At 39.1% G+C, this 15,755-nt stretch overlaps 1 protein-coding gene across 1 annotated transcript in view; it reads right to left on the bottom strand.

Moving 5' to 3' along the window:
• Positions 1-603: 603 nt before the first annotated feature.
• LOC124151954 (protein unc-80 homolog) overlaps positions 604-15,755 on the bottom strand; it is a 113,441-nt gene continuing 98,289 nt past the window's right edge. Inside the window, exon 58 of the mRNA XM_048389824.1 lies at positions 604-2,296. Within this exon, the coding sequence (XP_048245781.1) occupies positions 1,958-2,296 (339 nt within the window). The 3' untranslated portion in view covers positions 604-1,957. The remainder of the gene's footprint in view (positions 2,297-15,755) is intronic.

Raw genomic sequence — 15,755 nt, 5'->3', positions numbered from 1 at the left:
CTCTTTAACTTCTTTTGAGTAATATGCAATCGGAAAAAAATATTCGCAATATTTGGAGATTTTGAACACGACCTTAAATACTTTGACTGATAAGGTTGCACTTACCCTCACTGGCTCATTTCCTCTGAGTGAGTGAGTGAGTTGGGTTTAACGCCGCTTTTAACAGTATTCCAGTTATATCACGGCGTGTCAGCTTAATGTGGGAGGAAAGCCCGAACTGATGCAGGTCTCAGACGTTTACCACTTCGGTGAAACCCACGAGCACGGGTATGGTGCTGACAAACCTAGAAACATAATCGGGGCGAACCGGGATTCGAACCCACAATCATAGGTTTCTGGCGTTCCCAAGGGACGCAACTCTGCACAGCGAATCGCGGCGCCTTAGACGACTGGGCCACCCGTGCCCCCCATTTCCTCTGAGAAACATATATCAACTGATAAAACCTTTGCAAAAAGCATTCAAAGCATAAAGCAAGCATACAGTAATATAATACACCATAATTGTTTCACAAAATCATGCACGTTTCACGATATCACCTTCCAAAGCCTCACATGCAAATATTACATAAATAAACAGATAAATAAGATACATAGACAAGTTGTTCACAAGTCTCTGAAAAACATTATGTGTAAATATTAGCAATACCACAGCAATATGTCCATGTGTAGAGTCAATAGATTAACAATACCACAGCAATATGTCCATGTGTAGAGTCAATAGATTAACAATACCACAGCAATATGTCCATGTGTAGAGTCAATAGATTAACAATACCACAGCAATATGTCCATGTGTAGAGTCAATAGATTAACAATACCACAGCAATATGTCCATGTGTAGAGTCAATAGATTAACAATACCACAGCAATATGTCCATGTGTAGAGTCAATAGATTAACAATACCACAGCAATATGTCCATGTGTAGAGTCAATAGATTAACAATACCACAGCAATATGTCCATGTGTAGAGTCAATAGATTAACAATACCACAGCAATATGTCCATGTGTAGAGTCAATAGATTAACAATACCACAGCAATATGTCCATGTGTAGAGTTAATAGATTAACAATACCACAGCAATATGTCCATGTGTAGAGTCAATAGATTAACAATACCACAGCAATATGTCCATGTGTAGAGTTAATAGATTAACAATACCACAGCAATATGTCCATGTGTAGAGTCAATAGATTAACAATACCACAGCAATATGTCCATGTGTAGAGTCAATAGATTAACAATACCACAATATGCCCTTGTGTGAAATAGGATCACTGCTATCACATTGAATGCTATAATGGAAGCCAAGCGTGGGATAAGTTTCAGGCTACAAATTGAAGGAAGCACGAAATATTAGCAAATGTTTTTTTCTGAAATGTCTTTGCATTGAAGAACTTGCACTACATGAAAATACAGGAGATATTGTTTATTTGTACAATATTCTTTCTTTATCATCAACATTTATATATATTTTCAAATAGTTATAAAACTTAGAAAACTTTCAAGACAATTTATTGTATAAGTGACGTGCATCTCTGTAAGAATGAAAAGATTCATCTATAATACTTTCTGAACACGACAAAAAATTTAACATATTTAAAAAACAAATACTTTTTCACATTGATGTCATATGATTGTTTATAACGCAATATCTATTAAACATTTAACAAAAACTTTGCAAAGCACAGTTACTTTCAGGGCATTTCAAATTCTCAAGAAGACACCTCCTTCTGATATCATTAGGTAATACATATTCATGTAAAACATATTTTGAAAACAAATTAAGGACAACATGACTTGATGTGAGTACTACCGGTATGTCTATTGGTATGTACTCCTTTGACTTGGACTAGACAGAGTAGGAATGTGAGAAAATGAAGCACATGTCTACGTGACATCACAACACTGCAACTAGGATGTTAACAGTAGCAATACACATCAGACATATTCACATTACACCACACGAGTCTTGGTTGGAACATCCTCGTCAGCATAGTACAATGAGCTCATCGACTTGCTCTTGTCGTCATCTCGGAGCAGGGCGGAGCTCTCGTTAGCACTCAGAGAGTCGGAGGAGTCGCATCGAGTGACAACATATGCCTGTGGTGATGCGGCGTCGAGCGGAGGAGGTGGTCTGCGTGTGGGTTGTGGGCTGGAGGCAGGGCTAAGAGAAGGCGAGCGGGAACGCACAATGCGAGCACCCTGCCGATATATACGTCCAGTGGGAGGGCGAGGATCGAGAGAAGGGTCGTCATGGGACTTTGACCGTGGCACAAAACGGGGACGACTTGTCTACAGAAAAGAACAGACAGAAGATAGCTGTAGCGGCATGTAGAACATGAGGCGGAGCTGAATGATACGCTGGTGGTGGTTTGTGGGTAGCTAACACGGGACATCCTCTTGTGTAGGCTTGGTGGTGCTGAGGTAAGTTTGTGTGCTGTGGCTTGTGGTTCCGTGATAGTGTTGTGAAAGGTTGTGAGATGTCAGGGTTGTGTGGAGTGGGGTTTTTTGGGTGTGGTGTGGGGTTCTGGTGTTGTGATAGTGTGGTGAAAGGTTCTGAGAAGTCAGGGTTGTGTGGAGTGAGGTTTGTGGGGTTGTGGTTTCGTGATAGTGTGGTGAGAGTTGTGAGAAGTCAGGGTTGTGTGGAGTGAGGTTTGTGGGATGTGCTGTGGGGTTGTGGTTTCGTGATAGTGTGGTGAAAGTTTGTGAGGAGTCAGGGTTGTGTGGAGTGGGGTTTGTTGGGTGTGGTGTGGGGTTCTGATGTTGTGATAGTGTGGTGAAAGGTTCTGAGAAGTCAGGGTTGTGTGGAGTGAGGTTTGTGGGGTTGTGGTTTCGTGATAGTGTGGTGAGAGTTGTGAGAAGTCAGGGTTGTGTGGAGTGAGGTTTGTGGGGTGTGCTGTGGGGTTGTGGTTTCGTGATAGTGTGGTGAAAGTTTGTGAGAAGTCAGGGTTGTGTGGAGTGGGGTTTGTTGGGTGTGGTGTGGGGTTCTGGTGTTGTGATAGTGTGGTGAAAGGTTCTGAGAAGTCAGGGTTGTGTGGAGTGGGGTTTGTTGGGTGTGCTGTGGGGTTCTTGTGTTGTGATATTGTGGTGAAAGGTTCTGAGAAGTCAGGGTTGTGTGGAGTGGGGTTTGTTGGGTGTGGTGTGGGGTTCTGGTGTTGTGATAGTGTGGTGAAAGGTTCTGAGAAGTCAGGGTTGTGTGGAGTGAGGTTTGTGGGGTTGTGGTTTCGTGATAGTGTGGTGAAAGGTTGTGAGAAGTCAGGGTTGTGTGGAATGGGGTTTGTTGGGTGTGCTGTGGGGTTCTGGTGTTGTGATAGTGTGGTGAAAGGTTCTGAGAAGTCAAGGTTGTGTGGAGTGAGGTTTGTGGGGTTGTGGTTTCGTGATAGTGTGGTGAAAGGTTGTGAGAAGTCAGGGTTGTGTGGAGTGGGGTTTGTTGCGTGTGCTGTGGGGTTCTGGTGTTGTGATAGTGTGGTGAAAGGTTCTGAGAAGTCAAGGTTGTGTGGAGTGAGGTTTGTGGGGTTGTGGTTTCGTGATAGTGTGGTGAAAGGTTGTGAGGAGTCAGGGTTGTGTGGAGTGAGGTTTGTTGGGTGTGCTGTGGGGTTGTGGTGTTGTGATAGTGTGGTGAAAGTTTGTGAGGAATAGTTAGTTGTATGGAGTGGGGTGTGGGCTGAGGGGTTCTAGTGTCAAGATAGTGTGGTGTGGTATGTGTGGTTTTGGGGTTGTGTGGATTGGGGTTGTGGTGTTGGGTTGTGTGTTGTGGTAATAGTGTGGTGTCGGGGTAGTGTGGTGTGGGGTTGTGTGTGGGATGTGTGGTTTTGAGGTTGTGTGGATTAGGGTTGTGGTGTTGGGTTGTGTGTTGTGGTAATAGTGTGGTGTCGGGGTAGTGTGGTGCCATTCTGCGAGGTTTTGGGTTTGGGGTGTTGGGGTTGTGTGTTGCGGGTTGTGGTAATAGTGAGGTGTCAATCTGCGTGGTTTTGGGATTGGTTGGTGTTGGTTGTGTGGTGTGGGGTTGTGTCTGGGATGTGTGGTTTTGGGGTTGTGTGGATTAGGGTTGTGGTGTTGGGTTGTGTGTTGTAGTAATAGTGAGGTGTCAATCTGCATGGTTTTAGCGATTGGTTGGTGTTGGTTGTGTGTTGTGGGGTTGTGTCTGGGATGTGTGGTTTTGGGGTTATGTGGATTAGGGTTGTGGTGTTTGGTTGTGTGTTGTGGTAATAGCAAGGTGTCAATCTGCGTGGTTTTGGGATTGGTTGGTGTTGGTTGTGTGGTGTGGGGTTGTGTCTGGGATGTGTGGTTTTGGGGTTGCGTGGATTAGGGTTGTGGTGTTGGGTTGTGTGTTGTGGTAATAGTGAGGTGTCAATCTGCGTGGTTTTGGGATTGGTTGCTGTTGGTGGTGTGGTGTGGTGTGGTGTGGTGTGGTGTGGTGTGGTGTTGTGTGGTGTGGGGTTGTGGTGACAGGATAGTTTGAGCGGTGGTGAATACTATCATGTGATAACAAAAAATGAAAAGGTTGGGTAAGCATTTTCACTAAAGGAAAAATAGATAAGATTTCAATAAATGTAAAGGTAAAACTAAATTAGCATATGAACAGACCTCTGTACATTTGAATTAAATACAAACTATTAACGTTCTGTTCAACAGTAACGATTTTTGCTATTTCATTTCTCCAACTCAAAAAAAACAAATACTCAAATTACGTAAAGGTATTCATATAATTTGATATTTAACAGAATGAAAGAAAAAATAATGGATAACGATATTGGGAAAATAATAAATTAACTGGTCATCTGTAAGGTGTACTACAGGGTAGTGTTTTAGTCTACAACAATATAACTGGGAGTGTCAGTACAAGACTATCAGTGTTATGTCCCAACACCAGCACTTATCACAAAGCTCTACATCAACAGCAAATAAAGATAGATAGAACTGGGTGGGTAACAAAGGTTAGCAGAAACAGTGCAAAGACATTGGAACATGCATGTTTACTATATCATGTGCGAAGCATTGCTTACTGGCCAAGCTAGCGAAAAACGGCAGTTTTCAAAATTTGAAAATGGGATTTCAACCTCTTTGCTAACCCACCACCAAATGTCATATAATATCAGCATCAACATATATCATGCAATTTCCTTCTCAATACATATATGGAATTAACTGTTTTTATTCTTCTGATATCATAAAAGGAAAGTTTATAGTGTATTGAGAAGGGAAGTGCATATCAAGATAGTATCAATCTCCCTGCACCCAGAAGCCACCACATCAATATGAAACCTACCTTTTCCAAAACAATCCACAAAGTGTCACATGACTGTCATGTGATTGCAAATTCCAGCTAATGTAGGCTTCATGAATCAACGTGAACCAGTCAAAATTAAAAACTGGTTAAATGTTACATGGAAAATGAATTCAGTGTCAGCCTAGCAGGTTAACACTGGCAGTTTTAAATAAAGGTGCACTCAATATGATAGAGCATGACTGCCATCTTGAAAATCAGTCATCTTACATGGAAGTGATACGTACATGTTAGGGCTGGGATGAGTCCAAATTAATCACCCGGGTACCTAACCCCCTATTACCCGACCCTACCCGGATACACACTGTAGGTCTCAAGAGAGAGGTACAAAATGTCCGATTGGGAAATGTTTGACCATACTCCTGTCAAAATGTATTTAGATACAGGTATAAAATTATCTGGTCATGCATACACCGAAGTTGACTGAAGTTTTATCCTTATGCAAACATATAAAAGTGAATTAAGTCAGAAGGAATGTGTGCATAGTCGGAAAGAAATGTGAACATTTTTCACTTACAGTGTAACCATAGAGTTCTAGATAATTTATGCCATTAAACAATTTAATCACGGGACTAACCACGGGTCAGGGTAGTCCTGTGGGTACCCGGGTCCTACTCAGTACCAACCCAAGTACCCGAGTACCCGAGTTACCCGTCCCAGCCCTCATACATGTGTACTGCAATGATTTCTTTGTATAAGAAGGGCTATTCAGCAAGGCCAATTGTTGTTCTTGTCTTTCTTAGAGAACATGCCAAGATGCAAGATGTAAAATTTAGAACAGAAAAATCTGGGTCCATCATGAAGGTTCATTGAGGCTCATTTCCTTACAAAACCTCTTGAAACAAGAAAAACAAAACAAAATCATTTGCAAGATAAATATACCCTTGTTTAAACACAGTATGGAAAATATTTCTTTTTGGTTTCAAACATTAGGTCTGGTTAATAGTGCAGGCTCAATCAATGAACAAGGAAACAATGTGCCTGATCTAATTAAAAGAAGTATTTTTCTGTAAACATGTATAACACACATCACCACTTGTATACTTTTCGTCCTTTATAAAGCAGGGATTGAATCTAGTAATAGTCTAGGAAAAGTAGACGTGTTAACTATTTCACAACGTGCTATCTAAGGGTCAATATGAAAGGAAAAAGGAACTGGATTTCTTCCTTCTAAAACTGACTGTCTCTATGGTGTAATGGATACAGCATCTGCCCAGAGAGTGGAAGGTTGGTGTTTCGATCCCCGGCTGTGTCTTACCACAAGACGTTAAAATATGGTACTTGTTGTTACCCTGTCTGGCACTCGGCATTAAGGGGCTAAAACAAGGACTGGTCGGCTCGGAGTCAGTATACTGTGTCTGAGTTGGGTATTCATGTTAAACTTTGGCATGGTGTGTTACCCTGCCTGGCACTCACCATTAAGGGGCTAAAACAAGGACTGGTCGGCTCGGAGTCAGTATACTGTGTCTGAGAGGGGTATCCATGTTAAACTTTGGCATGGTGTGTCAGTTGGCTAGCCCTATAAAACCTGAATTAATCTGGACTAATACAATGTACAAGCAGCCTAACACAGTGATTGCCCATCCTCAGTCCAGCATCATAACTGTACACCTGTGCATGGTGCCATTGTCTTAACCTACCTGTGTCTCACCCTACCTGTGTCTCACAAACAATGAGCAGCACTGTGGCAATCAAACAAGCTTACATTCTTTCAATTTTGGGGATATTGTCCTAGCAAAGGTGAGTGAATTAAAATTTACCGTCGCACTAGCATTATTTCAGCCACACAGTGACGAGTCCTAAAGTACTCATGGAAATGAAAAAAACCTGTTTTGCTGGATTTAATAATCGACACAAAGCATTACGTAGATGTAAATACGAAATAACAAAACAACTGGAAAAGTACTAGTCTGGATTTGCTAGTTTTATCTCAGTGCTTAATACAAAATGTACTTTACAGGAGGTAATTTGTATGCACTTTCAACATTCAAAAATAAAACTAAGTCCAAATTGACATGGCAGAAACAGGCTATAGGCATTATGCAAATTAGCCTGGAAAAAAGTTATCAAAACAACAATAAAAATAACAGCTATGTTTATGTACATAACAATAATGACATGTAAGTTGTTGTTTGAGAAGGGAATATGTTACTTTTAGGTTCTGATATTTTGACGATGATTCACTATCCCACAATGCCACTCACAAATCACTAACCACTGACAAATCACATGCACGTGGGTTTCAAGCACCTGTTTTCACCTGTCATCAAGGTGTCATAGGTCATGGACATTCACCTTGATCTACTAACACCTGGTTATGCTCAGTTTCACAATAGTCTGTTTTGTTCATATTTTTACACACTTTTACGTGTAAAAAGACATAAAAACCTTTGCTACGCTGTATTTGTGCCAAGGCCCAATTAGTACTAATTGAGTTGTTTGAATATTTATATATTTTGTATAATAACTGCATTTATTTAAAATCTGAGACCGAAAAAACAGGGTTTTTTTATTTCCGTGAGTACTTTAGCATTGTAGACACCATAATCACAAACAAAGTAGAAGGGAGCACATGAAGAACGGGTGATTGGTGTCCTGTGCTCCAAGTGTCTAAGCTTATTGAGATCTTCCAGGTGAGAGGTAGTCATCTGACCTAGAGGAGGCTTCCTGACCTAAATTATCACATGACACCCCAGAGACATAACTAGCAGACGTTTCCGTTGACAAATAGAGCTTGTATAGCTATTTGTTACACCAGTCTGTGCAAAACACCTCTGAGTCTTTAAGTACGAAATTGTCTTTGGCATTTTCTTTATTTTTGAGCATATGGATTATTATGCCAAGTGTGCTCAACCTAACAAAATTTTACCAGACTTTGGGCTTTGGAATAGTGACTGAAGTTGCAAAATGGTACAGCAAAGGTATATTGTGGTATATTCTGAGTAACAAAACCGTAAAGTCTTCAATAACATGAACATATTTGCACATTCTTCAACAACTGACCACATTTCATGCCACGAATAATATACTGTAAACCTTGTCTTGTGACAGGTGATTTTCAGAAAGAAAAACACAGTAAAGAAAGTATTAATGATCATACCACTCTATATACAAGTTAATAAAACCATTGCACAAGAGAAGATGTGGAGCACCAACACCAACACACGTTTTGGAACTGGCATGACTGTTCTGGTGTTTTATCTTCTTTTACCAAGGATAGTGATGCTGTTCATTTTCTAGATAAATTAGACGAAATGATCTGTCATTTATTTAACTGAACAGTAAACATCCTGATCGAGTTAATTATGTCAGAGGGAGAACTTGCCGACCAGTTAACCCCCAAACTTCAAACTTAAGAATTAAGATTTTTTACCAACATTCAACTTTGGAACTGCTCTCTGAGATTCTGTGTTGTGAATGTGCTTCATTCCTACTGAAATACCCTGCAGTCAGCCACTTGGCAGACAATTCAAGAATTCATCAGTTCAAAATCTGATAATCTGAAACTTAATAACAGTCTTGACAAAGGAATCAATTTTTATTTGAAAGGAATAGTAATTTATGTTATTACAAATTTCAAGAACATCATGTTTCACTGTAATGTCAAGAGTTCTTGCACTGTAACACTGTGTAGAAGACATGAAGACAAATTCAGCACCTGAGACCAACCGCATAATGAGCTTTACATTGTGAGATTTTCTAAACTTCTATCAACCAGCACCCTGATAATATACTTGGGCAGATTATGTTTGTGGCAACATAAACTGACCAACTTCATCGCAGCATGACGACATGCAGTCAACAAATCACAGAGTCTGACCACCCAATCCCTACTTTAATCAGCTCCTACAACAAGCATATGCTTATGTTGTAGAATAATCCCGAACAAATATACTACTCAAAGAAGTTAAAGAACACCCTATATTTTCCCATATAAATCTGGGTTGTCTTTAACTTCCTTTGTGTAGAATATATTTAAAGGGACAGAAAACAGCTCAGCACCCATCTCAGAATGGCCTGTTTTCAGCTGGTAACTTTCCACCTGCAAAACCGTTATGCTAAACTTCATTTAATTAATCAAATGATGATGATGATGATTACAACAGACATAATTAAGGCTTTCAATATTCACATGGTGCAATTTCATTAACATTTTTTCTACATGAATAAGATGGGGTCCTTCTGGATATCTGTTCCATCCAAAATTATTTTAAATTCAAGCCACAACAAATACATCAATCGTTCGTCAGAAACTGCTTGTTCGAAGAGCTGGAGATGCATTTTTTTCTAAATTTCAAATTCCTCATAAAAACATAATTTTTGTTTTCCCTGGTTGTCTCAGAAGTCATTTGATGTGCACTTATAGTCTTGGATGGGATATAAGAAGTCATTTGTTGTGCACTTATAGTCTAAGATGGGATATAAGAAGTCATTTGTTGTGCACTTATAGTCTTAGATGGGATATAAGAAGTCATTTGTTGTGCACTTAATGTCTCAGATGGAATATAAGAAGTCATTTGTTGTGCACCTATTGTCCTCAGATGGGATATAAGAAGTCATGTTCTTGTGCATAAATATTGGATAAATTTTGAAGGTTCATGCACTTGGTTGTTTAGTCTGTTATGATCTTGGTCATGTTAGTTGAGGCATATTTTCTTGCACTGGAGATAATTCTGTGCACTATATGGTCATTGATATTTACATCACTACCTCAACCAAATGATGATGATTATTATTATTTTCATGGGGGAACAAAGCAGCAGTGATTCTGACAAACAAGTAATCATTTTGTTCTTGACCTTAAGCCAAAACTGTTCCAATGGATTCCAATAGGAAGCTATATACAAAAAAAACACAAACCCGAGCCAGGTGTCAAGGACTCCTGACTAACGGATAAATAAACTGTTTCCATAACAACTTGATTCATCAACAAGCACTGTCAATACTTCATGCTTGAATACATCCATCACCTGATAATACATTCGGCCATTTGCACGAGTCACCAATGAGGAGAGGGCCTGGTTCTAGCAAGAGGGAAACCAGGAAGTATTCAGACCAATGAGCGCTCAGGTTAACATTGTACCAACAGCTCTGTTATCTCTTGACATTGTGTGAACATGTGCCATACCCTTTCACGAACACCTAGTGTCACCACTAAATTTCAGAGGTTCAGGTTTAGTTTTCACAGCTATCATGCCCTTTACCCCACATGGAATGTTTTGGTGGATAATCTGGACTGGTTATGCTCTTGCATTGACAATTTATATTGTGGCACATGGTCTCATTATGGGGCAATGGTTAGTGCACTGTTCATGCACAGAGTAGGGCTTATTTGATTCTGTTATTTCATTAGCTGACTAAATACCGACCCACATCACCCTCACACTGACCTGTGTATTCATGGGTGGATGTAAGAGTGCTTATACAAGTCCATGAAGTATTGACAATCATCAACAAGATGCTTTAGGCCTTTTTTCAGTTGGTTTATGGATTTTTCCAAAATAAATTCAGTTTGCTCGGAGAAAAAAACACATTCTGATATGACAAGTACCCAGATGTAGCTAGAGTAACCACCCCTTACTGTGAACACTGTAAGTAGCAAGTTTGATGGCAAAGTCATCTCAGAACCACCCTCCAAGATTCTTGAAATACATTATTTTTATTCTAGTACAAAAGTTTTCCAGAGTAGGCAGTGATAAAAATATGTTTAAAACTGATGATATGTTCCAATTTTTAGTATTTTGGGTTGGAGGACCCATAAACCAATTGAAAAAAAGGGCTTAGCTATTTGTTTAATTAACAACCAACTGTGGATGGACCCCATCTTGAAGTCATATACTAATACATAAATTATGCCAACACCATTCTCACAGGACAATATACGACACACATCTGACTAGATCTGTTAAATAAACATATATACGTTAACACACGTTTAAAGAGTTAATAAGGGTCAAGACATTCATCAACAGTATTGTAAAATTGTTTACCAATCACAACAGCCTCTGGCCTGATAATATAATAAATAAACAATAAATAACCATTGAATAAGGAGCAAAAAATGCTGTATCATTAAAATATTATGGAATTAACTTGGAAGATTTGAAGTGTATAATGTAAAGGAACAATCTTTAGTTTTGACAAGAGAGACATACAAAATGACTAAATTGAAATATCAGGCAAATTTCAAAGTAAAATACAAGGCCATCATTAATCACAACCTATATGTGAGCAAATGTAGCAGACAATATCACATGCTTATGAATACATATTCATCAACCTCTGATACTCAATACTATCATACTAATATTTCAGTTATTACAAACTAATATATTTAGGGCATATATATATATATATTGAAAAATTACAAATTTTTGGTCTGAGTTATCACAGTTGATTATTTGAAAGCAGTGCCACTGCTGTCATAGTGGTTACACTTCTTCTAAAAAACAAATACCCAACTATAATGTTTATCACATTTCCACGAAGGCAGAGCGTCTACAAACACCCCATGGACCTTGGTATCTAGATGCTGAAGGCACTATGCCACTAGAAGCAGGGAACAACAACCAAGCTTAATGGATGTCAACTTCTTTATCGATGCAGGCACACAACCTTACTCCTTCATCCATCAGTTACACACAGGCTTCACATTCCATTTGAAACAAACCTTGAAACAACATTGCAGATTGTTCAATCTCATTGAATCAGATCCTTCACTCCCATTTGATGGCTCCCCCCATCATTTCTGACAACCTCTGTAGAAGGTCTTATGAAGTGAGCCCTGAGGGGACACTGACCATACACAGGTTTCTGGGTTCTGGAGCTAATCTGACATCAACATTCTAATACGAAACATCTTCCTTTCTTTAACAACTCTGGCCTCAACACAAATCACAAAAGCCCCAGCACCATTTTGGACGTAGATACTTTGTTGTCAGAAATGATGACGACAATAAAATATCCAGATTTGGTTGGTTTGGTTTGTTGTATAACGCCGCACTCAGCAATATTCCAGCTATATGACAGCGGTCTGTAAATAGTCGAGTCTGGACCAGACAATCCAGTGATTAATATCATGAGCATCAATATACGCACTAGGGATACGATGACATGTATCAACCAAGTCAGCGTTAGTCGCCTCTTACTACAAGCACAGTCGCCTTTTATGCAAGCATGGGTTGCTGAGGCCTGTTCTACCCCGGATCTTCTGGAACATAGCATGGCTTTTATTATTCTCCATTCAGCACTGTCTGTTCATATCTGTTGGAGACCTTGTCAGATCCTGACAGAGAGAGGTATCAAATTGCAATACAAAATCTTCTCTTAAAGAGACAGGGGCGGTCGAGTAGTCCAGTGGTAAAAGCGTTCGCTCGTTACGCCGAAGACCCGGGTTCGATTCCCGACATGGGTACAATGTGTGAAGCCCATTTCTGGTGTCCCCCGCCGTGATATTGCTGGAATATTGCTAAAAGCGGCGTAAAACCATACTCACTCACTCACTCACTTAAAGAGACAGGGCTTGGTTGAACAGTAATTATAAGTCTATGACCCAATGAAGCAGTAAGACTTGTCCACAAATGTGTGCCAAACAACAATACAGAAGTTCACCTCCAGAAAACTGAGTTCATATCTACACCTCCTCTAAGATTTAAACCATGAGTAGTACACACAGGAAATAATAATCAACTTGTACAATTGTCATTTCACTAAATTATTACTAAATTACTGTTACTTTCACCAACTATTTTACATAGAAGTGTCTTCCACTGTATATATCTGCTGAAAGACTGATTAACCACGGGTTCAAACAATGGACCTGTTTGAGAAGTTATGGATCAAAATACACTGGACTTGCTCAATTCACAAAATATTAATTACTCACTCGATAGGTTAAAAAAATATTCCCCTGGAAGGATTCAAATCAATTCCCCAATTCCCCATCAGGGAAGGTTTAAAATTAGTTCCCCAATTCCCCATCAGGGACATCTTCCCGAGGCAAGTGAGTTAACTGACTATTAACTCTCTTGCCTCGGAAGATGCATCAGGGAAGGTTTCAAATCACATTAGCATCGTCAAACATTGGCCTAAGCTTTCTTGTATTTTCTGATGCAAACATATCAAATGCACACAAACTGAACTTTTTACCATGATTACAAACACAATATGTCCAATTTTACACCTTACCAACCTCAATCACTGACGTGTACCATCATTTGTGATGTTGCAATATTGTGTCAGTTTTTCTTATGCATCAGTATATCGAGATACCAACATGTCCAAGGTTGATTCTTGGCTCTATTTGCATTGCGTCACCTTTCTGTGTCAAATATTAGCAGACTGCAGTAACAGGTGCTCATTTTTGTGAAACACTAAACGGTGTCGGAAATATCTGCTTGCCCACTATCCTGTGACTAGTAACATTTCTGTAGGGAAAGGTAAAATTTCTCTCTACCTGCCCAACTGTCTAGAAGAAAATGTGAACACTTATTATATTTACTTCGACACTCAGTGTAGATTTACTGTTATAAAAATACAATTGTTTCATTGCAATTTGAACTCTAATAGCAAACCTACAACTTGAAAACATGACAAGCTGATCCTTCTCGTGCATGTTATGATCTGATGATGGGTAACTGATTTGGAGTCCCATGGTCACAAACCGTCCTTGGATAACTCTCCTTTATTCAATGTGAACAATATACCCCCAATAGCACTATCCAGACGTCAAAGGCCTGTTTCAGATGTAACCGACAATAAGACTTGACACAGACTTGTCACAACAATTATCCATGCATCACTCACTTTGATAAGTGAAGAGTATTCAGCAAGGGAAACACTGATTGGTTCAATCTTGCATTCCAAACCAATCAAAAACAGTTTGTTATATCATACAGTCACTCGGCTAAAACGATTGGGCGGACATGATATATTGTTGATGACAACAGTTTGAACCCTTGGCAGGATAGTATCAGAGGCATAGACTTTCAGCAGTTCTCCAAATAAGACTTCAAGTAAATATCAGCTTCATAGTCAACCAAGACGAGTGACTCCTTGGATTCTGACCGAGACGCTACAATAGCAAATTAACTAAACCCTCCAACAAGTCTAACATTTCAACTTTAGGTCATTATAAATTAATCAATTGATTTTTATTTTATCACTTCCACTTACACAAGCAAACACCCTCCTCACAGCAAGTACCTCCACACCATGGAAGTCGCTACATGGTTCTCTCCCTTACTTCATGAAATATACCAAAGTTCACAAGGCATCCATGTTACATGTGCAGTGTTCCCGATGGCTTTTCCAACTGCCAGCCCCAGTCCCCATGACCAGCAACCCCACAAATAACCAGTCCCACCAACTTTTGTCAGGCCCAACTTTGAAAACATAAAAATCATATGAAATTTCTGGTTTTAATTCTTTCTACATCAATATCAATACAGTGTAGTTTCATGTCTGACAAATTCAGTGACATTATTTCTGAAGTAACTTAATTATTTATATCTACATTCATTCACACAAAGTTCAATCACAATTTTCAATTTTTTCTCTGAATATTTCACTTTCACTTCTTAACCTATTATGTCCTTGCGCTAAAAAAAGACAAGGGGAAACCCTGATGATAACAGCCAAGTTGACTTAGTTCGAAAATATAATTTTTTTTAATATCAACAATGTTTTGTTCAACAACAAAGATTTCCAAGATACCTTATTTGCCGGACCACAGGGGCTGAAATTCACAAAAATTACTGATCCGAGCCTAATTTTACCGGTAAAATATTGGTAATTACCGTAAGGGAACACTGATGTGAATCACATCTGTCACCAATGTACACAGATGCCTTGAACGCCTTGTAAGTAATAATAAATAAAATTATACATTAAAAATAATCTCATAATTATTTTAAATATTTCGAAAAAAATCAGTTAACTTATCATGGCCTTAAGACGATCTATTTGTGAACATTCAGACATAAGTAGTGATTTAATAGGTATTACGAAAATCACCTGTACACGTAAACACAAACATCAAATGTGTGTGTTTAGCCTCAGTGACTTACAACAACCCTCACTATAAACCCCTAAAGATAAATCTCACAGTATGAATGGATAGGCACTTAATTTTACCTTTCAAGCGTACAAAGTCTATCATTTCTTTGAAACTTCAGGCCAAGCTACGTTTAAATGTTTAACATCAAATATTAGTCCTTCTAAATCAGTTTGTAAGTTCACAACTTATCATTTAAAACTTGCTTCCACCTTAAGCCTATATCAGTATTACAAACCCAGCCTAGGAACATACAGATCACAGATCACAGATCACCACAACACTACAGCAGAGGAACAATGCTAGCAGGTTCCCCATTTCAGCAGTGACTTGGTGAGATCAAAATATGAGAAAATCGTAGTAAAAAAGGGATAAATCAATCTCAAAAGAGCAAAATTGGAGAAAAAGGA

This window comes from Haliotis rufescens, unplaced genomic scaffold, assembly GCF_023055435.1.
Source record: "Haliotis rufescens isolate VD_foot unplaced genomic scaffold, xgHalRufe1.0.p SCAF_8, whole genome shotgun sequence".
NCBI lineage: Eukaryota > Metazoa > Mollusca > Gastropoda > Lepetellida > Haliotidae > Haliotis > Haliotis rufescens.
This window is presented reverse-complemented; position numbering and strand designations above follow the sequence as displayed.